Source organism: Eretmochelys imbricata, chromosome 16 (assembly GCF_965152235.1).
Source record: "Eretmochelys imbricata isolate rEreImb1 chromosome 16, rEreImb1.hap1, whole genome shotgun sequence".
Taxonomy (NCBI): Eukaryota; Metazoa; Chordata; order Testudines; family Cheloniidae; genus Eretmochelys; species Eretmochelys imbricata.
Genome location: NC_135587.1, coordinates 2,128,535 through 2,153,684, shown reverse-complemented (window position 1 = coordinate 2,153,684; position 25,150 = coordinate 2,128,535). Strand labels below are relative to the sequence as shown.

Here is a 25,150-nt window from a genome sequence, read left to right as displayed (position 1 = left end):
TTGGAGAGAGTCCAGTGAAGGGCAACAAAAATGATTAGGGGTCTGGAACACATGACTCATGAGGAGAGGCTGAGGGAACTGGGATTGTTTAGTCTGCAGAAGAGAAGAATGAGGGGGGATTTGATAGCTGCTTTCAACTACCTGAGAGGTGGTTCCAGAGAGGATGGTTCTAGACTATTCTCAGTGGTAGAAGAGGACAGGACAAGGAGTAATGGTCTCAAGTTGCAGTGGGGGAGGTTTAGGTTGGATATGAGGAAAATTTTTTTCCCTAGGAGGGTGGTGAAATACTGGAATGCGTTACCTAGGGAGGTGGTAGAATCCCCTTCCTTAGAAGTTTTTAAGGTCAGACTTGACAAAGCCCTGGCTGGGATGATTTAATTGGGCAATGGTCCTGCTTTGAGCAGGGGGTTGGACTAGATGACCTCCTGAGGTCCCTTCCAACCCTGATATTCTATGATTCTATGACTCCTTTCCCCCTCATGTTATTCTCCCAGGTGATCTTGCCCATTAGCTCCCTGAGGGAGTCAAAGTCTGCTTTTCTGAAGTCCAGGGTCTGTATTCTGCTGCTTTCCTTTCTTCCTTGTGTCAGGATCCTGAACTCGACCATCTCATGGTCACTGCCTCCCAGGTTCCCATCCACTTTTGCTTCCCCTACTAGTTCTTCCCGGTTTGTGAGCAGCAGGTCAAGAAGAGCTCTGCCGCTAGTTGCTTCCTCCAGCACTTGCACCAGGACTGAAACTGACAAACCTTTAATTTTTGGGAATAAAAGGGCTTTAGAGAATTAACATGGTACACCTTAGGCTTTTGGTTGGAGGTGGGGGATGCTATGAGATAGTTAACAGCTCCCAGGCGCTTTGGACTGTGAATGGCCCTTCCCACAACATTTTTATTTTATGGGTCTGGAGCGCCTTTAAGACCATGACCTGGTTCCCAACTTTGAAGGAATGCTTTCTGGCATGTTTATTATACCAGGCTTTTTGCTCTTTTTGAGCATCTTTTAGGGTTTTTTTTTTTAGCAAGGGCTAAAGAGGTTCAGAGGGTATTTTGTAGGTTGATTACAAAGTCCAGTATGTTAGTTTCTAGAGAAGGCGTAAACCCTTCCCATTGCTGCTTTGCCAACTGTAATGGCCCCTTAACCTTGCGGCCATACAAAAGTTTAAACAGTGAAAACCCTAAACTAGGATGTGGTACAGCCTTGTAGGCAAAGAGCAACTGTTGCAACGCTAGGTCCCAATTACTGGCTTGCTTATTTATGAATTTACGTATCATGGCCCCCAAAGTTCCATTAAACTTTTCCACCAGGCCATTTATTTGATGGTGGTAAGGGGTGGCAACCAAGTGGTTTACCCCATGAACTTCCCCACAGGCTTTTTATGGTCCCTGCCAGGAAATTAGTTCCCGAATCTGTAAGGATGTCGGAGGGCCAACCTACCCTGGCAAAAATGTGTGTTAATGCACGGCACACACTTTTAGCTCTGGTGTTGCTTAGAGCTATTGCTTCCAGCCATCGGGTGGCAAAATTCATCAAAGTCATTATGTACTGCTTTTCTCTGGGTGTCTTTTTTGGGAAAGGACCCAGATTATCCACAGCTACTTGCTGAAATGGAACCTCAATGATGGGGAGTGGCTGGAGAGGGGCTTTGACCTGGTCTTGGGGTTTTCCCACTCTTTGGCACACCTCACAAGATTGGACATAGGTAGAAGCATCCTTGCCCATTCCCTCCCAGTGGAAGGGCTTCCTCAAACGGTCTTTGGTCCTGTTCACCCCAGCATGGCCACTAGGATGATTGTGGGCTAAGCTCAAGAGCTTTACCTGGTACTTAGTTGGAACTACCAACTGTCTCTGCGGATGCCAGTCCTCCCGGTGCCCAACAGAAAGTTTCCTTGGATAAAAGTCCTTGTTCTACCACAAACTGGGAGCAATTAGAAGAGCTGAGAGGTGGTGGGTTACTCTGTCCAAGCTCCCTGGAGGCTTTCATCTGCTTCCTGCTCTGCCTGGAACTGTTCCCTTGATGCTGGAGACCTCAGTTCCTCACTGGATAGTGGACCTGGGCTTGGCCCTCGGGAAGCGATGCGGGGGATGGGGCTGGTTCCAGGGACGGTGACCCGCTCTCCACGGGTGTGATAGGTTGGGGTTCAGGCTCTAGCTGAGCCTCTTGCACGGGTTCAGCTGCTGCTGCCAGGGCGGGCTCGGTGGGGCCCTCTGGTGTTGGGGTTGCAAGCGCTGAACTCGGGGCTGGCAATGGTTCTGGTGCTGGTTGCTCCTCCAGTTCTGGGCCTGGCTCTGGCTGGGTCTCTGCAACTGGATCCACTACTGCTGTCACAGACATTGGCCTGGGATCCGGTTCCACCACTTCAGTCTGGGTCTCTGTTAACACAGACGGGGCCCTGGTAGAAGGCTCAGGAACAGAGCTAGGTGGGAAGGCTTGCTTAGCCTGGCTGCGGGTGACCATTCCCACCCTCTGGGCTAGCTTCACATGGTGGGCCAAGTCTTCCCTCAGCAGCATGGGAATGGGATAATTATCATAGACTGCAAAAGTCCACATTCCTGACCAGCCCCTGTACTGGACAGGCAACTTGGCTGTAGGCAAGTCAAAAGAGTTTGACTTGAAGGGTTGAATCGTCACTTGTGCCTTTGGGTTGATAAATTTGGAGTCCACTAAGGACTGGTGGTTAGCTGACACCTGTGCTCCAGTGTCCCTCCATGCGATAACCTTCTTCCAGCCCACACTCACAGAGTCCCTTCGCTCTGAGGATATCTGGGAGGCATCTGGGCCTGAGGACCTTTGGTGTGACCCCAGTGCAATGAACTACAATCTGTTGGGGTTTTTGGGGCAGTCGGCCTTCACATGCCCCAGCTCGTTACATTTAAAACATCGTCCAGCTGACTGGTCACTGGGGCGAGGTGGGTTGCTGGAGAATAGTGTGGTAGGACGATAAGGTGTCTGGGGTTTTCTTTGGGTGTAGTTGAGGCCTTGAGCTGCCCCCGGTGGTAGGGTGTGGTCTTGGGGTATCCCTTCTGGTATCTACCCAAACTGCAACCAGGGTTTTTCCTCTTTGCTACCTCCACCCGTTTTGTTCCCATTTGCCCCGCCTTTCTGACGGTCTGGGACTGTTCATATTGATCAGCATAAGAAGCAAGGACTTTTTGCTGAGTTCATTTTTTTATTCCATAAACACTGTTTTACATCATTATTGGTCAGTCAGGAACTGCTCCTGGACAATCAAATCACACATTCCTTCGAAGCTAATTACACCCCTTTCTTTGACCCATTTATCTAACAGATCCTTCATTTGGTTTACATAAGCAACATTACTTAGTCCAGACCCTCTTTCAAGGGCTTTAAATTTTACTTTGTAAGTTTTAGGTGTAATTTGAAATTGTTTTAAAACCAAATCCTTAAATTTACCATAGTCAGAAGCATCCTTAATAGGCATCTTGTTAAATATGTTTAGAGCTCTTTCAGTCAATTTTGCTACCAATGTGGTCATTTTGTGATCGCTAGGAATTGCATGGAGAGTGCACAGTTTCTTAAAGGTGATGAAATCTTTAGCAATATCACTGGATTTATTAAACTGTGGACATAGTCGCTCCCATTTGTGGATTTTTGGGGAAGAATTGTTAGGGCTATTCGGTAGACCCATCTTAGCCCTTTCCAGATCTAAGTGCTTCAGCTCTAACTCCGTCTCCAAGCGTTTTGCCTGTTTTCTCTCCTCTGCTTTCAACTCCAAATGCTTTAAGGCCATTTGTTTTTTATGTTTTTTTTTTCCCCCCCGTCTTTTTTCAGCTTTAAATCTGACTAATTTCAGGTTTTTTTAGACGGCACTTTTTTGTGTGTGTCATTTTAGCCTTTCTGCGCTTAGCCTAGCCTAACCGGAGAGCTAGGAAAGAAAAAAAGAGCTTGTGAATTCCCTTGCAGGACTTAACTACTCTGCTTTCAGGCAAAGAAAAAAAGCTCCAGTTGCTTTCAGCTTAAAAAAAAAGTGTCCTTTTAAAAAACAACCACCACCTCCCTGCTTTCCAAGCAGCCAAAAGAAAAAACACGAGTCCTTGTGGCACCTTAGAGACTAACACATTTATTAGAGCATAAGCTTTCGTGGGCTACAGCCCACTTCATCGGATGCATTGAATGGAACATATAGTAAGAAGATATACATATACATACATACACACACAGAGAGAGAGAGAAGGTGGAATTTGCCATACAAACTGTAAGAGGTTAATTAATTAAGATGAGCTATTATCAGCAGGAGTAAAGAAAAGAAGCCCTTGAGGAATTCCACCATGATTTCAACAATTTCCATCCCACCATCAACCTCAGCCTAGACCAATCCACACAAGTGGTCCATTTCCTGGACACTACAGTGCTAATAAGTGATGGTCAGATAAACACCACCCTATATCGGAAACCTACTGACTGCTATACTTACTTACATGCCTCCAGCTTCCATCCAGGACACACCACACGATCTATTGTCTACAGCCAAGCTCTAAGATACAACTGCATTTGCTCCAATCCCTCTGACAAACACCTACAAGATCTCTATCAAGCATTCTTAAAACTACAATACGCACCTGCTGAAGTGAAAAAACAGACTGACAGAGCCAGAGGAGTACCCAGAAGTCACCTACTACAGGACAGGCCCAACAAAGAAAATAACAGACTGCCACTAACTGTCACCTTCAACCCCCAACTAAAACCTCTCCAACGCATCATCAAAGATCTATAATCTATCCTGAAAAAATGATCCCTCACTCTGACAGATCTTGGGAGACAGACCAGTCCTCGCTTACAGACAGCCCCCCAACCTGAAGCAAATACTCACCTGCAACCACACACCAAAACCACTAACCCAGGAATCTATCTTTACAACAAAGCCCGATGCCAGCTCTGTCCACATATTTATTCAAATGACACCACCACAGAACCTAACCACATTAGCCACGCCATCAGGGGCTCGTTCACCTGCACATCTACCAATGTGATATATGCCATCATGTGCCAGCAATGCCCCTCTGCCATGTACTTTGGCCAAACCGGACAGTCTCTATGCAAAACAATAAATGGACACAAATCTGACATCAAGAATCATAACATTCAAAAACTGGTAGGAGAACACTTCAACCTCTCTGTCCACTCAGTAAAAGCCTTAAGGGTGGCAATTCTGCAACAGAAAAACTTCAAAAACAGACTCCAATGAGAAACTGCTGAGCTTGAATTAATATGCAAACTAGATACCATTAACTTGGGTTTGACTAGAGACTGGGAGGGGCTGGGTCATTACACATATTGAATCTATTCCCTTAAATTAAGTATCCTCACACCTTCTTGTGAACTGTCTAAATGGGCCATCTTGATCATCACTACAAAAGTTTTTTTTCTCTTGCTGATAACAGCTCATCTTAATTAACCTCTTACAGTTTATATGGCAAATTCCACCTTCTCTGTATGTGTATATATATCTTCTTACTATATGTTCCATTCAATGCATCTGATGAAGTGAGCTGTAGCCAACAAAAGCTTATGCTTGAATAAATGTGGTAGTCTCTAAGGTGCCACAAGTACTCCTGTTTTTTTTTTTTTGCGCAGACTAACACGGCTGAAACTCTGAAACCTGTCAAAAGAAAAAATGTTTTTAAACTCCTTAGGTCTGTGCTTTTGGTTTAAAATGATCCCACCTCTACCACCATGTCAGAGTTCCCTCCCCATTCTGAGGTACAGATGTGGTGACCCACAAGAAAGACCCCCCCTAAGCTTATTTTTACCAGCTTATGTTAAAAACTCCCACAAGGCACAAATCCTTCCTTGTCCTTGGATGAGTATTGCTGCCACTACCAAGTGAGTTAGACAAAGATTTAGGAAAAGGACCACTTGGAGTTCCTGTTTCCCTAAAATATCCCCCCAAACCCCTTCACCCGCTTTCCTGGGGAGGCTTGAGAATAATCTACCAACCAGATAGGTAAACAAAGTGAGCACAGACCTGACCCTTAGGTTTTTAGGACACTAAAAACCTATCAGATTATCTTAAAGTTTTTTTTTTCTCCTTAAAAAACAAAAAGTAAAAGAAACACCTCTGTAAAATCAGGATGGAAGGTAAATTTAGAGGGTAATGAGATTTAAAAAACACAGAGGATTCCCCTGTAGGCAAAACTTTAAAGTTACAAAAAACAGGGATAAACCTCCCTCTTAGCACAGGGAAAATTCACAAACTAAAACAAAAGAAACTAATGCATTTTTTTTTGCTATACTTACAATTTGTAATTTTAGAGGCTTATTTTCGGTATGGTTTAGAAGAGGGTTTTTTTTCCCCTGCCTGGTCACTCTCTTTGTCTGGAGAGAGCACAAAGAAAAACCTTTCCCCACAGGTTTGAAAGTATCTTCTGCCCTTATTGGTCCTTTTGGTCAGGTGCCAACCAGGTTATCTGAGCTTCTTAACCCTTTACAGGTAAAGGACGGATTTTATGCTACCTGTAGCTGTACGTTTATGACAAGCTGCCACAAAGGCAGGCAGCAGATGAGTGGCCTGCATAAGGGAGATGCGCGACAGAAGCAGCACACAACACACGAAGCAGCACACAACAGTCGAAGCAGCACACAACACACCTTCAGATGCCTGAGCCACTTGCACTTTACCATTTCTACTGCTCCCTGCCCTGATGGAGGAGAGGTTGTGAAATAATTTTACCTGAGGCTGATTAATTCTTCACTGAATCCACAGTGTGTCCTCATGTCATTTCGATTTTAAGTTAGCTATTTAGCTGGAAGGGAGCATATTTCATCCATTTTATTGAACATTTCAGTGGCTTGGGTGGAGAGCTCAAGGCCAAGAACTCCAAAGAGGTGCACAGTTCAGCTTTGCAGAGCTTATTAAATGCCTTAGCTTGTCTAGAGCTGTATTTCCATGAAGCAGAGTATCTGTTCAACAAGCATGAAGAGGCCTCTTCAAGTGGGATAAAATTACTGACCCAGAAAAACCAAGTTTTGTTTCCATCATTAGCTGCTTAGAGACTGTTAAACAGAATGTGACCCACAAATGTTGCACAGCAGAAATGAAAACAAACCCAAAACAGATGGATTGTGACAGTTGATAAGCAAGACACTGCGGTAAATAGTAACCCAACATCATGGAGCTGTGATAATCAGACTGAGGCTTGTCTCAAAGAAGAGTGGCTCAGAACCCATCAAAATCAGGGACTCCCCAAACATGTATAAAGATCACGGGAAGAGTTAAGCAGGTCTTTTACACAATCACAGAAATGGAAGACTGGAAGGGACCTTGAGAAATCATCAAGTCCAGCACCCCGCACACAGGTGTTTGTCCCTCCTATTTTTAAAAGCCTCCAACGATGGGGATTCCACAACCTTATTCCAGATCTTAACTACCCTTATAGTTAGAGAGTTTTTCCTATTACCTAAGTCTCCCTTGCAGCAGATGAAACCTATTACTTCTTGTCCTACCTTCAGTGGACAAGAAGAACCATCAATCAGTACCATAACAGCAGCCATTAACATATATGAAGACTTATCAGATCCCCCCCTTAGGATATAGATATTCAGGCCTGTCTGTAAAGGCCTATACTCTCTAAGAATTTAGATGTATTCTTATCACTTAGCTAGTTATAGAGGTATAAAAGAAAGAATCAAAATCACTGTCTGCCAGCGTAAGGGCCTTCTCTTACTGTGACAGTCTGAGGCCCTGTGCTTAGGCAGCCATAAGCTGGGAAGCGAATGGTCACATCCTCACATTCCAAACTAGTCACACTGAAAGAAGGTGCTATTGGGCTGTTAGGAATACAATCCTGTCCTGATAATGCCTATCGCCTCCAGAGAAAGGGAAGTGCCTAGAAGATGTAAAAGGAAACTTAGTTTGATAGCATCCTGTCTGGCAAGAACTCACTTATCAATAGCTGGGATGTGAAATCCTCATTTCTTTGTTGTTCTATCACTGTAGTCCCCATTTCCCTATTGTTTGTCTGTATAATCTCTGTCTGGTTCTGTGATTGTTTCTGTCTGCTGTATAATTAATTTTGCTGGGTGTAAACTAACTTAGGTGGTGGGATATAATTGGTTAAATAATCATGTTCCAATATGTTAGGATTGGTTAGTTAAATTTCAGTAAAATGATTGGTTAAGGTATAGCTAAGCAGAACTCAAGTTTTACTATATAGTCTGCAGGCAATCAGGAAGTGGGGGGAAAATGGGAACAGGGAATGGGGATGGGGAAATTGGAATCATGTTTAGCTAAGGGCAGGAATGGGAACAGGGACACAGGTAAGGCTCTGTGGTGTCAGAGCTGGGAAGGGGGGCACTAAGGAAGGAAACTGGAATCATGCTTGTTGGAAGTTCACCCCAATAAACATCAAATTGTTTGCACCTTTGGACTTCGGGTATTGTTGCTCTCTGTTCATGCAAGAAGGACCAGGGAAGTAAGTGGGTGAAGGAATAAGCCCCCTAACACCCCCTGCCCCTCAGTCTTTTTTTCCCCTCAAGAGTTCTTTTAGCCTTTCCTCATAGGTCAGGATTTCTAAATCCCTTTTTTGTTGCTCTCCTCTGGACTCTAATTTGTCCTCCTCTTTCTTCAAGTGTGGCGCCCAGAACTGGACACAGTACTCCAGCTCAGGCCTCACCAGAGCTGGGTGGGACAATTACTTCCCAAGTCTTACATACAACACTCCTGTTAATACACCCCCACACATTTATAAGAGTCTCTGTCTCTCATTGCGCAATGACCTCTTAAACTCCAAAGATATCCAATGAAGTGATTGACTACTTGTGTTGATTTTATTACCCTAAAGAAATACTGGTATATTACATATTGACTGGATTAACCCTTCAGAGTCTGTATGGCTCCTACATGGAAGACACCTGGGAAACTAGCTGTTTTAAGAAAGAGATGGAAAGGTTTCTGGCCCAGGGGAAGCCAGGACAGGTCAGGACTCTTGACCAAAGCTACTGCAAATCTGACATTTTGCTGCCAGGAAAAAAAACCCTGCACTTCTGCTTGCACCCAGTCCGCTTCTGTCATAAATATAAAGGGCAGGGTAAACACCTTTAAAATCCCACAGCTGCCACCGTGTCAAAGTTCCTTCCCCACTCTGAACTCTAGGGTACAGATGTGGGGACCTGCATGAAAAACCCCCTAAGCTTATTTTTACCAGCTTAGGTTAAAACTTCCCCAAGGTACAAACTATTTTACCTTTTGCCCCTGGAGTTTATTGCTGCCACCACCAAACGTCTAACAAATATATAACAGGGAAAGAGCCCGCCCCACTAGATGAATCCGCCAAGGAAAAGTCAGCCTTCACCACACATGTTGGGCTGTATGAATTTAATGTACTCCCTTTCGGGCTGCAGAATGCACCCACCACCTTCCAAAGACTTGTAGATGGTCTCCTAGCGGGATTAGGAGAATATGCCGTCGCCTACCTTGACGATGTGGCCATATTTTCAGATTCCTGGGCAGAACACCTGGAACATCTACAAAAAGTCTTTTAGCGCATAAGGGAGGCAGGACTAACTGTTAAGGCTAAGAAGTGTCAAATAGGCCTAAACAGAGTGACTTACGTTGGACACCAGGTGGGTCAATGAACTATCAACCCCCTACAGGCCAAAGTGGATGCTATCCAAAAGTGGCCTGTCCCAAAGTCAAAGAAACAGGTTCAATCCTTCTTAGGCTTGGCCGGATATTATAGGCGATTTGTACCGCAATACAGCCAAATCGCCGCCCCACTGACAGACCTAACCAAAAAGAAACAGCAAAATGCCGTTCAGTGGACCGAAGAGTTTCAGAAGGCCTTTAACCAGTTTAAAGCAACACTCATGTCTGACCCTGTGCTAAGGGCCCTAGACTTTGACAAACCGTTCCTAGTAATCACAGATGCGTCCGAGCGTGGTGTGGGAGCAGTTTTAATGTAGGAAGGACCGGATCAAGAATTGCACCCTGTAGTGTTTCTCAGCAAGAAGCTGTCTGAGAGGAAAGCAACTGGTCAGTCAGTGAAAAGGAATGTTACGCCATTGTCTACGCTCTGGAAAAGCTATGCCCATATGTTTGGGAACGGCGTTTCCACCTGCAAACTGACCATGCTGCGCTACAATGGCTTCACACCGCCACGGGAAATAATAAAAAACTTATTCGGTGGAGTTTAGCTCTCCAAGATTTTGATTTTGACATCCAACACATCTCAGGAGCTTCTAAAAGTGGCTGATGCACTCTCCCGTGAAAGTTTCCCAGAATCAACTCGTTAAAATCGTCCTTGAGATGTGGAAAATATTGTTAGTCTTTATATACTTGGTAGTATATTTAGAGGTACATGCGTCTTTATTAACTCTGTTTTCTCCTAGAGCTCCAGGAAAAAATCACAGCCAGCGTTTCACCTTATCTGTGATTTGGGGGGCATCATAAATATAAAGGGAAGGGTAAACACCTTTAAAATCCCTCCTGGCCAGAGGAAAAACCCTTTCACCTATAAGGGGTTAAGAAGCTAGGATAACCTCGCTGGCACCTGATCAAAATGACCAATGAGGATACAAGATACTTTCAAAGCTGGGGTGGGGGTGGGGGGAGAGAAACAAAGGCTCTGTCGGTGTGTTGTTTTTTGCCAGGAACAGAAAAGGAATGGAGTCTTAGAACTTAGTAAGTAATCTAGTTAGATATGCATTAGATTCTGTTTTGTTTAAATGGCTGATAAAATAAGTTGTGCTGAATGGAATGTATATTCCAGGTTTTGTGTCTTTTTGTAACTTAAGGTTTTGCCAAGAGGGATTCTCTATGTTTTGAATCTGATTACCCGGTAAGGTATTTACCATCCTGTGTTTACAGAGGTGATTCTTTTAATTTTTTCTTCAATTAAAATTCTTCTTTTAAGAAGCTGATTGCTTTTTCATTGTTCTTAAGATCCAAGGGTTTGGGTTTGTGTTCACCTATCCAAATTGGTGAGGATTTTTATCAAGCCTTCCCCAGGAAAGGGGGTGTAGGGTTTGGAGAGGATTTTGTGGGAAAGACGTTTCCAAGTGGGCTCTTTCCCTGTTATATATTTGTTAGATGCTTGGCGGTGGCAGCAATAAAGTCCAAGGGCAAAAGTTAAAATAGTTTGTACCTTAGGGAAGTTTTATCCTAAGCTGGTAAAAATAAGTATAGGGGGTTTTCATGCAGGTCCCCACATCTGTACCCTAGAGTTCAGAGTGGGGAAGGAACCTTGACAGCTTCTCTACTACCAGATTGAGCAGAATGTCAGTTGAAGACAGAACAGCCAAGATTCAGCCTGGGGGCCGGAGGAATTGGTCAGTATAGTGGGGGAAAAACAAACGAACAACTAACAACTCCTCTTCAGGTTCATAGTACAGTGTCTCCTAAAGGCAAGTGCCTATACAGAGCCAAGGAAAGCTTAATAGTGAGCTAAAAAGGGGTCTCTAATTAGATGAAGCAGAAATTGCAAGAACAGCGTCTCAGCTAACAACAATACTTAAGGCCAGATCTGTGTTTACCCAGAAAGAATCAAGATTGAGCCATGGTGAAATATATGGGTTTTCATTTTTCCAATCACTGATTTCACCAAGAAGGGAAATTAACTTTGTTACTAGAGTCTGCACAGTCTGCAAAACAATCAGCAGGTTATGTCCACTAAACAGCCAATGAATGCTGAGAAGTTACCCAGTTGCAAAGCACTACTGGTATGCATGACAAAGTCTCTATCCCATGAAGGAGCCTAATCCAAGTCTGAAGGAAAAGGTAGAAGAGAAAAGCGGAGAGGAGGACCTGCTCTTGGAGGAACATTTGCAAAGAACTCAGAGCATTTTATTTTGTGGGCTCCTCCAGCCTTGAATGTGCCATAGAAACAAGGCACTCTTTTCCCATCTACATCATTAAGCCACATTTGCAAACAGGGCAGACTTTGTATGGCCCTCCTTCCCCATTTCCAGGCACATTACCAAGGAGAATTCAGGAGACTGAGTGGTGAGAAAAAAAGCAGCAAAAGCTTTGAAGTGTTCAGTCAATTTTTTGGTTTTGCATTCTGCTTTGCAATATTAAGTATGGGGAGGAGAAGCTTTCTTTTTGACCCCCTCTGGTGATCAGCCTATGCTGTCAGAGTATGAGGACTGTTGAAACCCATGTCATTTTATCAGCTACTATTCATCTAAATGTCATATCCTTTTATCTATCTTGCCAAGCTATTTATCTCCATAGCTTCTTATGGAAGGAAGCAGGAGGCTCCGCAGGTTAGTGCATATATTCTGAACCAAGGCATTTCAACAAGGCTCCTCACCCAAGAGATGCTAATGTCAGAAAGCAGGTGTATCTCACATGCAGTCCAAACTCAGGTAGTTCCATTATGCCTAACTAATCCCTGCCCCTGTGCTAATTATTGACTTCCTCTCTTAAGCCTTGGTTGTGTTCCACACTAGAACTGGCTTCAGTAATCTTTGGGATAATGGTGCTATAGGAAGATGGACTAGTTGACCCAACTGCAAGAGGGGTTTAGTTGCACGACTCACTAAGGACTTCCATACTCTCTGGCAGGGCCACCTTCAGAGGATGAAAGGGAACCACTAGTATATCAGTTTAAATCTAGTATAGCTCAGCAGAGACAAAAGCGATGGGCTGGTGGGCTCCGTCCAGTACTTAACAGGAAGGTTCAACATCAGAGGCCATCCTAACATGCTCTTTTGTTGGCAGTCTCAGCAGGGAGGCGAAGCATTGATTTGCACATAGAGCCAGAGCTTCCTTCTCTCCCCTAGTTGGCCCCTCTAGCTGAAAGCTAAGGCACATTATGATAAATATTTTTTGGCAATTCAGACAGCTGCCACTGAAGTATAGAGTTAAGGCCACCAATACAGCTGACCAAGTTAACAGAGAACTAGATCATGATCTAGGCAATAGAACCCACCCCCTTGACCGACCCCCTACCGGCTAGCTGTGCTTGCAGCTTGTTGAGCTGTGCCTCATTCATCTCTGCCTCCTGCAGGGCTGTGGTCAGCTGTGTGTGCAGGTCCATCTCCTTCTTCTGGTGAGCAGTCATTTCCAACTGCAGACGGGAGACCTGTGCTGTAGCAGCTGCCAGCTTCTCTGCAACTTTGACCTGTAGCACAGAACAGGGGAAATATCAGAACTCCTGACTACTTAAGTGGGGTTTCCAAAAGTTGGCTCACAGGGCAGTGCTAGGAGCCCAGATTCCATGCTTGGTTTGCATAACTAGATGGCAGACACCCTCCTCCATTAGAGATACAGCTTGATGGAAGTTGCAGGCCAAAGATGAAGCACTGTATATTGAGCTGAGGGGCAGCAGCACTGCATGCTGTGATAGGCTCACTGCCCTACTAAAAACAGAGTGGCTCTGGACACATAGTAGAGCACTGTGGGCCCTATTTGACCACACGCTCCACCCTGATTTATTCTAGTGGCTGGCGACAACCTCATCTCCAAGACAGATTAAAGCAGGTCACTTCAGGAAGTTTTTTTCGGAAAAAGACGTGTTTCACTGGTTGGCTGTTCTGTTCACCCCTTTGGGACTACCAGCTGGCCGGCGAGACATCGAAGCCTAATTGCCCAGAAAAAGCCTTGCAGGCGTCTGCCGCCCCCAGACACACACAGCTCTCTTCAGGTTGCAAACAGACTGTGCCAGGGTAGCAAGTCTGACGTTACAATTCTGCCCCTGCCCTTCTAGATTTGTCAAACAATTAAAATGGACCGGATGATATGCTCATGGGGATAAAGCTGTTTGGGATGGGTAGTTGTCAGATGGGAGTGGACATGCAGACTATTTTCAAGTGAGTACAGGGATCAGTTTATGAAGACTAGCTGTGGAGAGGGAATTTCAGAGCAGGATGTGTACTCTGCATTCGCGAGATGGTTAGGTACATACTAATTTGTCAAGGTATTTTTCTGGCTTGCCAAGTTATTCACTGTAAAGTGCAAGTATTAGATACTTCTAACAGTGATCACTGTTCTAATCAAGCTTTTAGGATTTTATTCAAGTCAGTGATTCACAGGAAGCCAGATCTAATAGGGGTTCTCACAGACAACTTGTTAATTACATGTTGTTAAAAAAAACTGAAAAGGCTCACAGCCTCACAAACTAGATCCAGCTCCAAGTCTTTTGGGATAGGGCCAAAAATTCATGAAGGATATGCTGTAAAGACAGGCTGCATTATAACAGTGGGAACTTAACCAGTTCCTATTGTAGTTAAAAGTTACATTCAGATTCCGAACAGGTTCTCTGTTGTGCCCCACATAGTTCCAGCCCAATTTCCTCTTGGGCTAGCTACTTGCTGGCATTCAGAGAACTACCTCAGGTCTTGAATTACTGCTGGTCTCAAACTTGTAAACTGGTTCTGTACACCAGAGACTGACACTGTGGCTATTCATTAATCTTACTTAGAGACCTCTCTCCAAAGTATCTTAGTTACTGGGCTGCCAATCACACTTCCCCAGTGGGAGAAATTGTGTGATCACTTAATTAAACAACAAAGAACCAGTACCTGTGGATTAAGCACCTGTGGATAAGCAATGTGAAGGGATCAGTGATGACTATATATTAATATAGTTCCTAGCACAGCATTCCCTTTTGTTCTCCTCTTTTGGAAGGGTGAAAAAAGATCATTACGAATGCAGCTTGTAAATTGTGGGTGGTTTTTTTTTTAAATCTCCACATAGGCTGCCTCCAGCAGTTTTCATAAACTCAAAGGAAAACAAAGACCTGTTTCTGTGCTGAAATCAGCCTAGGTAAAAAAAGAGTGGGGTTTGTTGTTTGTTTTCCCCCCCATTAACTTCTGTATTCTGTGCAGCAGTATCTGAACTCCTAAGGTTAGCAAGTTTTCATCCACTCAGTTCAAATAGTTGAAAGGATTTTGCTCACAATTCTTTCTACCCAGCCTCCTGCCAAAAAGTGTTGGCTGTGGACTGTAAAGATGCAGGAGAATCTTCAGCTCAGAAAGAGACTTTATCAAAGTTAGAGGCATGTGTAAACTGTAGGTTATGGGAGAGAAACCCCAAGGCTCTAGAGAGTCAAGGACACACTGCCTCACCTGGTCCCAGCCCCGATCCACTGGCAGCATGTGCTGGGAAGAGAAAGCAGTGACAGGAAACAGGAAGAGTTAAGAACGCCAAGTAGAAAGGCAAAAGCATTAATTACTTAGAACAGCTAAGTGTGGCATTACAGGGGCTAAAATGTGACAAGAGAAGCATTCAACCTATTCCTTGTTTGACAGCTGCAAAAGCTCAAAAACAGAAAGAACAGCAGTGAAGCCATGTTTAAAAAGGGGCTAAATCTCTCCAAATGTGGAGGACTGTATGGAACATGGATGGTCAAAAGGACTATGCAGTCATCTGGGAGCCAGGAGCTTCTGCATTCTAATCTCTGTACTGCCAGTGACAGCAAGTCATTTCACCATTCTGGAGAGCGATGATACCACCAACCTTACATGAACATGTCAAAACTTTGATATTAACTACTCTGCAAGTGCTAAGCAGAAATGTATTACCCCAAGGGCACAAGTTACAGATTCATTGCTCCTCACTGAAACCTGGGCCATGCCAGGATAAAGGGCTACCCCCCAGTTTGCATACACGGGAGCAGAGAATCCTCTCAGATCTTCCATGGTTCTCTCCCCTGGTTTGTTATTATTGAAACTGCCTACATCAGGAATTTGTCTCCATTGCAACAATTGACATAGCTACACCAAAGCAAACCCCAAGGATAGACAAGAAAGCTAGAGTGTGCAGCGATGCAGATGACTCACGTTTGAAGCCAGGGTAAGCATCTCCAGTGCAAATCATGGCTTTTCTAACCTACAGGGGAGCCAAATGAACCACTGCAATCGACTGCTGGAATTGGGTCAAGTCTCAGCACGGACAGGGCTTAAGGATGGATGCACTCTCTCTAAGAAAATACTTTGAATGATACTTTCCCACGTAAGCAATTGCTATGGTTGCCACAGTGATGCTGTGTGCTCAGACAGGAATGGAGGTTTATCAGTATCCTCAGTCTGTGATGCCACATGGCTGGAGCTGACTTGCTATATTGTTTCTGTAGCTTGCCACAGACTGTTGCTGGAGAACGTACCCCAGCAAAGTACTCCCTTGCTTCATGGTCTAGCTGCACCCAGCATATATTCAGCCACTCATTTCCCTGGATCCTCTGTGTTCCCTAACCAACAGGAGAGGCAGCTACTATACTTTAGGAATTAGGGTCTTCACTTTTTTACAGCCCACCAATTCAGTTCTGCTGTTCTCATACAAGAAAGCAGAGGAAACGCAAGCACTTATGATTAACGCCAAACAGGAAATAGATTAATAAAAATGGAGTGCACACCACACAGCAGGGCATGGCAGTGCAAGGTTCATACGTTATTTTGGCAAAGTACAAAAGGGGCCAGCAATTGCTAGCAACATACTCAAAGCCCCCTCATACTAGTATATTAGAATGGGCTACAGTCTTCCAAATGAATCTGCACAGGCCTAACAAGCAACATATGGCTGTATTTAACTGGGTTCCTACACATGGTAAATAACGGAAGGCAGCAGGACGGAAAGAAACATCGGGTTCCATGTTTAACTGACATGGCTATTTGAGAGACAAGGTGGATGAGAAGTAAGTCCAATAAGAAATTACATCACCCACCATGTCTCTCAAATATCCTGGGACCAACACAGTTACACTACAAATGACTACTAGAAGTGAGTTTGACATATAACACTATATTACTGTATCTGAAACCTGAGGTTTCACTGATTTTTGAAATCAAGACATCTTATCAGAGAATCAAATCTAGCAGGTAAGAGGATTGTTATATGGACATTTTGGTGGCCCAAGTTCTACCAGCCATTTAGCAGTAGGAGAGGAGCTTTTTTGGGAATCTGACAATGTAGTAAAATAGGCAATGTGCATTTTGAAATAGTTATGAGGCCCTGCTAATAGTCAAATGGTAGCTAAGCTACTGTGTGTATGAAAACAGAAAGTTAAGAGTAACTTTTGTACCTTCCATACCAATGTAGCAATTGAAAGACTATCCAAGCTAAGACATCTTTAAGCCTTATGCAACAGAAGCACAGATGCTACAGTGCTGGGGCCATGTAAACACCTAGATAGATCAGAATGAAAACTAAGGTAATGGCTTTAGAATCCATGATTGAGAACCCCTGGGTTCTCTTTTTAGGAGAGTTTTAGGTCAGAATCCCCATTGTCTGTTAGATAGAACTGCAAACCCTTCTCTAGCCTTGGTCAGAGCTCTGTGTTTGTACTTATTGCTTGGCTAGTTTTACCTTTTCCTGCTCTGCATGCAACACCCTTGCCTGAGTGTGTTCATTTGTCGTTTGCAATGAGTTGTTTCTCTGCTCCATCAGCAGGTTGCTCTGTTCAACATACCTAGGAAAGGGGGTGGGGGGAGGGAAAAATCATAGAAAACGACTTGAGCACAAAACACAAAATGGGACTTGAAGTGAAAGCCTATTGTGGAAGAAAGACACCAGTGTTTGTGAAAAAGCCTCATGAACAGAATAAGTTCCAAAACAACTCTGTGTGATGTCTTGCACACAAATGCAACTAGGGATATGTGGATATTTAAGATCTGTCAGTTTAAGGCCAGAAGGGACCCCATTAGGGCATCTAGTCTGACCTGCTGTACAGCACAGGCCACCAACACCACCCAGCACTTGCACGCTAACCCAACAACCAAAACAAAATCAAAGCACTACAGACCACAGGAGACTAGATTATTCTGTGCCAGAGGCACAGAATAGGAGGGACTGAGGTGTACCAGTACTTGAGGCCCCCCTCAATGCCAGGGAAATGATGAAATGATATACACCCAGATAATCTTGGCAAATGACATGCACCCACATGCTGCAGAGGAAGGCGAAACCCCCCCAACGTCACTGCCAATCTGACCTGGGGGAAAATACCTTTCTGATGTAACATATGTAATGAGTTAGACTCTGAGCATGTGAGCAAGAACCAGCCAAGCACCTGAGAGACAGAATGCTTAGTGTCATATCAGAGCCCTGGCCCATCCTGTCCAATGTCCCATCTCTAGCCATAGACATCCCTGATGCTTCCAAGGTAAGGAAAAAACCTGCCCAGAATACACTGGGAGAAAAAATTCCCTTCCTGGCTGGCTGAAACCCTGAAGCATAAGCTTTAGGAACGTAAGAGATAAATTGGAAGTGAGCTCCATGGTTGCTGAGCTCTGACCAGCACCAACACATAATTGCACTCAAATCTGTCCTACTCTCTTAGAACTAATTAAGTTGTTTGCCCCCACAGCTCCTATTGGAAGGCTGTTCCAGAACCTCCCCCTCCAATGGTTAGAAATCTTCTCATTTCCAGCCTGAATTTGTTCATGGCCAGTTCACGTCCATATGTTCTTGTGCCAATACTGTCCTTCAGTTTAAAATAGCTCCTCAACCTCCCTGGTATTTATCTCCCTAATGTATTTAGAGAGAGCAATCATATCCCGTCTCAGCTGCCTTTTTGCTAGAACAAACAAGTCAGGCTCTTCCAGTTTCCTCTCATAAGACAGACCCTCCATTCCCTTGACCATGCTAGCATTCTAGTCCTCCATTCCCTTGATCTTCTTCGTTGCACTAGTTCAAAATGAATTTAAAGACTGGAACACGAGTGACTAGGATCGTACACAGTATTCCCGATGAGAGAGACAGTATGATGCAAGTTACAGAAACATTGGGGAATCTGGAGATAGAGGAAATTGGTTAGTATCTCTGCTTCATCCTCCTGCCAAGAGAGCAGTGTTGCTGCAGTACAATGAAATATTTAACATCTCAAATGATGAGGCTTTCACCACTTCCTTTGGGAGACCATTCCATTCTAGAGACATTGTACGGCACATATCTGAGAACGGTGATAAATTGGGAATACATCCCATGCACCAGCACCCTTCTCCATTTGACCTGAAGGAGCAGCAATAAGAATAATCAGAGAGAGCAGACCCATCTCCCTTTGGCCATAAGGACTGTTGTTGTGATGTGGTCAGGAAAGGCAACAACAGGTCTTTACCTGCCTGCTGTGCTCCAAGTTTATGCCCAGCCCCAGTTTCAGAGATATGCACACCTTAAGTACCTACAGGAAAGGCATGTCCTTGTGCTAGAACCCAAAGAATCTAGGACCCCGTCCCTGAATTCAGTAATCTTTGTTCCATTTGGCAGTGAAATGAAGACCTCCTCTACAGCAAAAGAGAAAGTGCAGTTTTGCACCCGCCCATTCCTCACCGCTGATTCCGCCCAATCAATTCGCCGATCTTCTCATTCTGTTCTTCAATCCGGCTGCTCTTCTCAAATATCTCCTGCTTCAACCTCTCGTTCTCCTAAGGTGTAACCACAGAGTATGAGCACAGTCACCTTATTTGGGGTGACCTAGGGAATGCCACCTACAGCTGATTTCATAATCAGAAGAAATTTAATAGTAATGCTGTTACCACCTAGGCAGGTACAGAACACAGTATCAGTTACTGAGGAACCAGCAAGGCTACCCTAGCACTCAGCCACCCGCACCTGAATGATGCGCTGGATGTTGCTCATGATCATGGCAGTTTCCATGGTAACTGAAGAGATGCCAGGTAGCAGCAAGTTGTTGCTAGTGTTTTGTTTCTGTAACTCCTCCACCTGTAAGGAATAAACCATGGAAGTCACTTCATCAGGATGTTAATGTGAGCATTTAGCACGTCACAACTTGTCGCATCTTCACCTGAGATACACAAAGTAGGTGAAGTAGTGTCTTTTATTGGACCAACTTCTGTTGGTGGATGATACAAGCTTTCTAGCTTCATCTGATCACTCATACAGCAGTTGTAGAATATGCATATAAACTACAGCCATGCCACCTTGTGCAGGGCTGTGGGATTCCTTGGAGGCGAGCCATTAAGTGTACAATCACAACAGACAGCTCCTTCATGAGGATCATCTTGCTGCAACTGGGCATTTTTTATAGTAGTCAAATCACACGTGAAGTATAATTAGTGAAAACTCCACCGTTATATGGTTAAGCTACTGCAGAATGTAAAAGCTAAACACAGCAGCTTGAACTCTTCAACATAACACCTACTTCTGAGGCACTGTATGGTTGAGAAGGGCAAGTGGCTTTATCCCCTTGTGAACAAGCCCGCTCCACATCAGATCTCTCTCCTCTACTGCCAGGTCTATATCATTACCTTGGCAGCTAGATGATCCATTTTATCAGCTACTTTGCTAACAGCCATTCGGATTTCAGTGTTATGTTGTCGAGCTTCTGTCATCAAGAATGAAGTAACGTCACTAGGTGCTAGAATAGGAAGGAGAAAGGTGACCAGTTAGCATGGCAAAAAGACCACCACAGAAGCAGAAGTACAGTATTAGCATTGGTCTATGTTCAAAGCCTGGCAGCTACATGGGCTGCCATCTTCCTAAAGGTCAGTGATTAAGAAGATCTAGAAAACAAGGCATGTTATTGCTTTAACTATAAGAAACCAGGTCTATAGTTGCAGGAAATCAATGGACTTGTTTACAGCAATTCATAGATTCCAAGGCCAGAATGATCATTGTGATCATCTAGTCTGATCTCCTGTTTAACACAGGACAGAGAACTTCCCCAAAATAATCCCTAAAGCAGAGATTCTCAACCTTTTACTCTTCCTCCCCACCCCCCAACATGCTATAAAAAGTCCACAGCCTACCTGTGTCACAACTGTTTTTCTGCATACAAAAGCCAGAGCCAGCGTTAGGGGGTAGCAAGCAGGGCAATTGCCTGAGGCCACACACCACAGGGGCCCCTGCAAAGCTAAGTTATTCAGGCTTCATCTTGAGTCCTGGGTGGCGGAGCTCAGACCCCAGGCTTCAGCCCCCTACGGTGGGGCTTCGGCTTTCTGCCCTGGGCCTCAGCAAGTTTAATGCCAGCCCTGCTTGGCAGCCCCCTGAAACCTGCTTGCAGCCCACCACTGGGCCCAGGAACCCTGGCTGAGAACCACTGGCCCTAGAGCATCTCTCAGAAAAACATCCAATTTTGATTTAAAGATTGCTAATGATAGAGAACCTACCATGACCCCTTGTAAATTGTTCCAATAGTTAATTATCCTCACTGTTAAAAATGTATGGCGTATTTCCAGTTTGAATTTATCTCGTTTCACCTGCCAGCCATTGGCCTGTTACACCATTCTATCAGATTGAAGAGCTCATTGTTAAATATTTGTTCCCCATGTAGGAATTTATAGATCGTCATCGCGGCTGCCAAATGTTTAAAACACATGGAACAGGATAAACAATTAATAATTTATAATGAAATTTAATAAGTGACTATGTTAGAGTCACTAGCCATGTGCACACTCGGGAATAGATCTCAGGAATTTTTTCCCCATATTAGCCCCTCCCCTGAGTGCACCTTGCGGGGCGGGGGCGGAATTTGAATTATTAAGTATTATTTGTCCTTATCCGGCATTTAAAAAAACAAAACATGGCACAACATAAAACTGAGCCAACAGATGTAAGGGCTCTGAACGGGATGGGTGTATGTCTGCTTCCAGTCTTGTATGGATATTTATTACAAAAAATTAATTTACAATGCATCAGAGCAGCTAAGAGATTTCATATGGTGCACATTTTCCTGACATACCTTGGAAAGGTGCTGGATACATCTGTCCTACAGGCTGGAGTTGGGAAGCAGCTGCAGTTTGTGAATAGGCATATGCCATTCCCGCATACGGCTAAGGGAAGAAGACACTTTGTTTTGTTTTGTTCTAACAGTTTCAGTTACATGCTACTCTCTATAATGTCTGTTATGGATGAAGTTTGAGAATCAAGGTCTGAGTGGAGCATCTGTAGATTAAATATGGATGCTAAGACAGCGAATGTCACTGAAGCCATTTTTAAGGAAGAACAAGAATAAAACTGATTCACTTCGGTCATCTCTAGGTAGGACAACCACAAAACCCAAATAACTTTTCTTCTGACAAGCTTTCCTCACTCAATGTAAGTGAACTGAAGCATCTGGGGGTCACAAATGCTATTAACTCAAAGACTTTCCATTTAGTCCAAAACAGGAGTTTTTCAAGGGAGTGTGCGAGCCAGATGCACCTAGTAAATGTTCTCTAAATTTAGGCCAATTAACACCCCACTCACAAAAAAAACCCTGCAAGAGTACAAATAATGCAGGCACAAGTCCAACAGCAGAGTAGAGGCTATCTAGTTTATTGCGCTGAATGCAGCATGTATTATTACCTGCCTTGTGGGCAAGTGGCAGATTAGTCTCAAGAGCCTGCACGTGCTCTGAGGGCTGAGTGACTGAACTGGAGGAGTTAAGGGAGACAGAGAGGCACATAGATGAGACTCTCGGAACACAATAGAGAAGTCCCACTCCCCACATGACAGCCTCTGTGCTGCTGAGGAGGATGAAAGTCTTGGGGAAGGAGAACATCAAGGTGGAATGGAGGGAAATGATCCCATAGCTGGTATCCTCTCATGAGGGTGGAGACGCAGGTTATTAGACACAGGCTCCCCTACCCCACCCTCCATACAATTTCAGAAACCAGATGTGGCCCTCAGGCCAAAATGTTTGCCCACCCCTGGATTAGAGTATTAGAAATATAGATGGTTGGGTTTTGTGGTTTTCTCAGTCATCATGGTATGTTGCCTGCTCGGTGTGAAGGTCGAGGACCTCTCAAGACATCTAGGCACACTTATGTGCAGTGCTGCGGATGAGCCAGTGGTCATGGTACATGTCGGTACCAATGACATAGGGAAAGGTAGGAGAGAGGTCTTGGAGGCCAAATTTAGGCCACTAGGTAAGAGACTGAAGTTCAGGACATCCATGGTAGCGTATCTGAAATGCTTCCAGTTCCACACACAGGGCCAGTTAGACAGGAAGAACTGCAACGTCTCAATGAGTGGATGAGATGGAGTTCAGAGGAGGAATTTAGGTTTATTGAGACCTGGGGAAATTTTTGGAAAAGGAGGAGCCAAAGAAGGAAGAATGGGCTTCATCTAAACCCAAACAGAACCAGAGTACTGGCATGTAAAATTAAAAAATGTCTAGAGGCATTTTTAAACTAAGGGGTGGGGGAAACAGATAGGTGGAACACAGGATCTGGTCCAAGAGGTGAATATAGCTGAACCACTACATAACAGAGACCATAATGTAATAAAAAGTTAACATCCTTGTAGGGGGAAAATACCAAAGAAACACACCACAGTTTAACTTCAAAGAAGGGGAACTGCACAAAAATGAGGCTAGTCAAATGGAAATTAAAAAGAACAGTCATAAGAGTAAACTGCCTGCAAGCTTCATGGAAACTTTTTAAAAACACTATAATAGAGGCTCCAACTATAAGTATAACCCAAATTAAAAATAAATAAATAAAAGGACCAAAAAAAGCTGCCATGGCTAAACAGAGTAAAAGAGGTAGTTAGAGACAAAAAGACAACTTTTTAAAATTTGAAATCAAAACCTACTGAGGAAAATAGAAAGGAAAAAACTCTGGCAAATCAAGCGTGGAAGTATAATTAGGCAAGCCAAAAACAAATCTGAAGAGCAATGAGCAAAAAACAAACAAACAAACAAACAAACAAAACAAAAAAACCCACCAAAAATTGCTGTTTTAGTTTTTGTAAGTACATCAGCAACAGGAAACCTGCCAAACAATAAGTGGGGCCACTGGATGATCAAAGTGCTAAAGAAGCACTCAAGAAGTTAAAGAAGAAGTTAAATGAATTCTTTGCATTGGTCTTCACTGCAGAGGATGTGAGGGAGATTTCCACACCTGAGCCATTCGTTTCAGATGACAAATCTGAGGAACTGTTCCACATTGAGGTGCCAATAGAGGTGGTTTTGGAACAAATTGGTAAATGAAACAGTAAGTCACCAGATCTCTTGGATAAATACCATCTGGTCCTGAGGGAGCTCAAATACGTAACTGCAAAACTACTAACTGTGGTATCAGGTTTCAGAGTGGTAGCGGTATGTAACTTATCACTTAAATTAGCTTCTGCACTAGATGACAGGCAGAGAGCTAATGTAATACCAATTTTTTTTTTTTTTTTTTTAAAAAGGCTCCAGAGGTGACCCGGGCAAATTACAGGTCAGCAAGTCTAACTTCAATACCCGGCAAATTGGTTGAAAATATAGTAAAGAATGGAATTCTCAGACACACAGAGGAACACAATATATTGGGGAAGAGTCAACATGGCTTTTGTAAAGGAAAATCATGCCTCACCAATCTATTAGAATTCTTGGAGGGTGTCAACAAGGGTGGATATAGTGTACCTGGACTTTCAGAAAGCCTTTGATAAGATCACTTGCCCAAGACTCTTACGCAAAGTAAGCAGTCATTGGATAAGAGGGAAGGTCCTTTCATTGATCGATAACTGGTTGAAAAAGATAGAAAACAAAGGGTAGGAATAAATAGTCAATTTTCAGTGGAGAGGGGTAAAATACCATGGTCTGCCAAAGGATCTGTACTGGGACCAGTGTGGTTTAACATAATAATAAATGGTATGGAAAAAGAGGTAAACAGTGACGTGGCAAAGTTTTCAGACAATAGTAAATTACTCAAAATACTTAAGTCCAAAGCTGACTGCAAAGAGTGACAAAGGGTGACAAAATGGCAGACGAAATTCAATGCAAAGTAATGCACACTGGAAAACATTATCACAACTATACACACAAAATGATGGAGTCTAAATTAGCTGTTACCACTCAGGAAAGAGATCTTGGACAGTTCTCTGAAAAGATCTGGTCATTGTGCAGCAGCAGTCAAAAAAGCTAACAGAATATTAGGAACTATTAGGAAAAGCATAGATAGTAAGACAGAAAAACATAATACCACTATACAAATCCATGGTATGTCCACACCTTGAATACTGTATGCACTTCTGGTCACCTGATCTCAAAAAAGACATTACAATTGGTAAAAGCATAGAGAAGGGCAACAAAAATGATTAGAGGTATGGAACAGCTCCGGTACGAGGAGAGATTAAAAAGACTGGGATTTTTCATCTTAGAAAAGAGAGACTGGGCGGGGGGGGAGAATAGAACAGAGGTCTATAAAATCCTTATTCATTTTCACCACACCATTTGTGAAGTGTTATTTACCCCTTCACATAACACAAGAACCAGAGGTCACCCAATGAAATTAATGGGTAGGAAGTATTTCTTCACACAATGGACTATCAACCT

General features: G+C 43.8%; 1 protein-coding gene across 6 annotated transcripts in view; it reads right to left on the bottom strand.

Moving 5' to 3' along the window:
- The window catches only part of FKBP15 (FKBP prolyl isomerase family member 15), an 88,188-nt gene that overhangs the window by 21,012 nt on the left and 42,026 nt on the right, over positions 1 to 25,150 (bottom strand). For all 6 annotated transcript variants that reach the window (XM_077835522.1, XM_077835528.1, XM_077835524.1 and 3 more), the window contains 6 exons: positions 21,593 to 21,683; positions 20,160 to 20,269; positions 19,504 to 19,614; positions 19,222 to 19,316; positions 17,260 to 17,362; positions 12,907 to 13,078 (listed from right to left, as the gene is read on the bottom strand). In XM_077835522.1, coding sequence (XP_077691648.1) covers positions 12,907 to 13,078; positions 17,260 to 17,362; positions 19,222 to 19,316; positions 19,504 to 19,614; positions 20,160 to 20,269; positions 21,593 to 21,683 — 682 coding nt within the window. The remainder of the gene's footprint in view (positions 1 to 12,906; positions 13,079 to 17,259; positions 17,363 to 19,221; positions 19,317 to 19,503; positions 19,615 to 20,159; positions 20,270 to 21,592; positions 21,684 to 25,150) is intronic.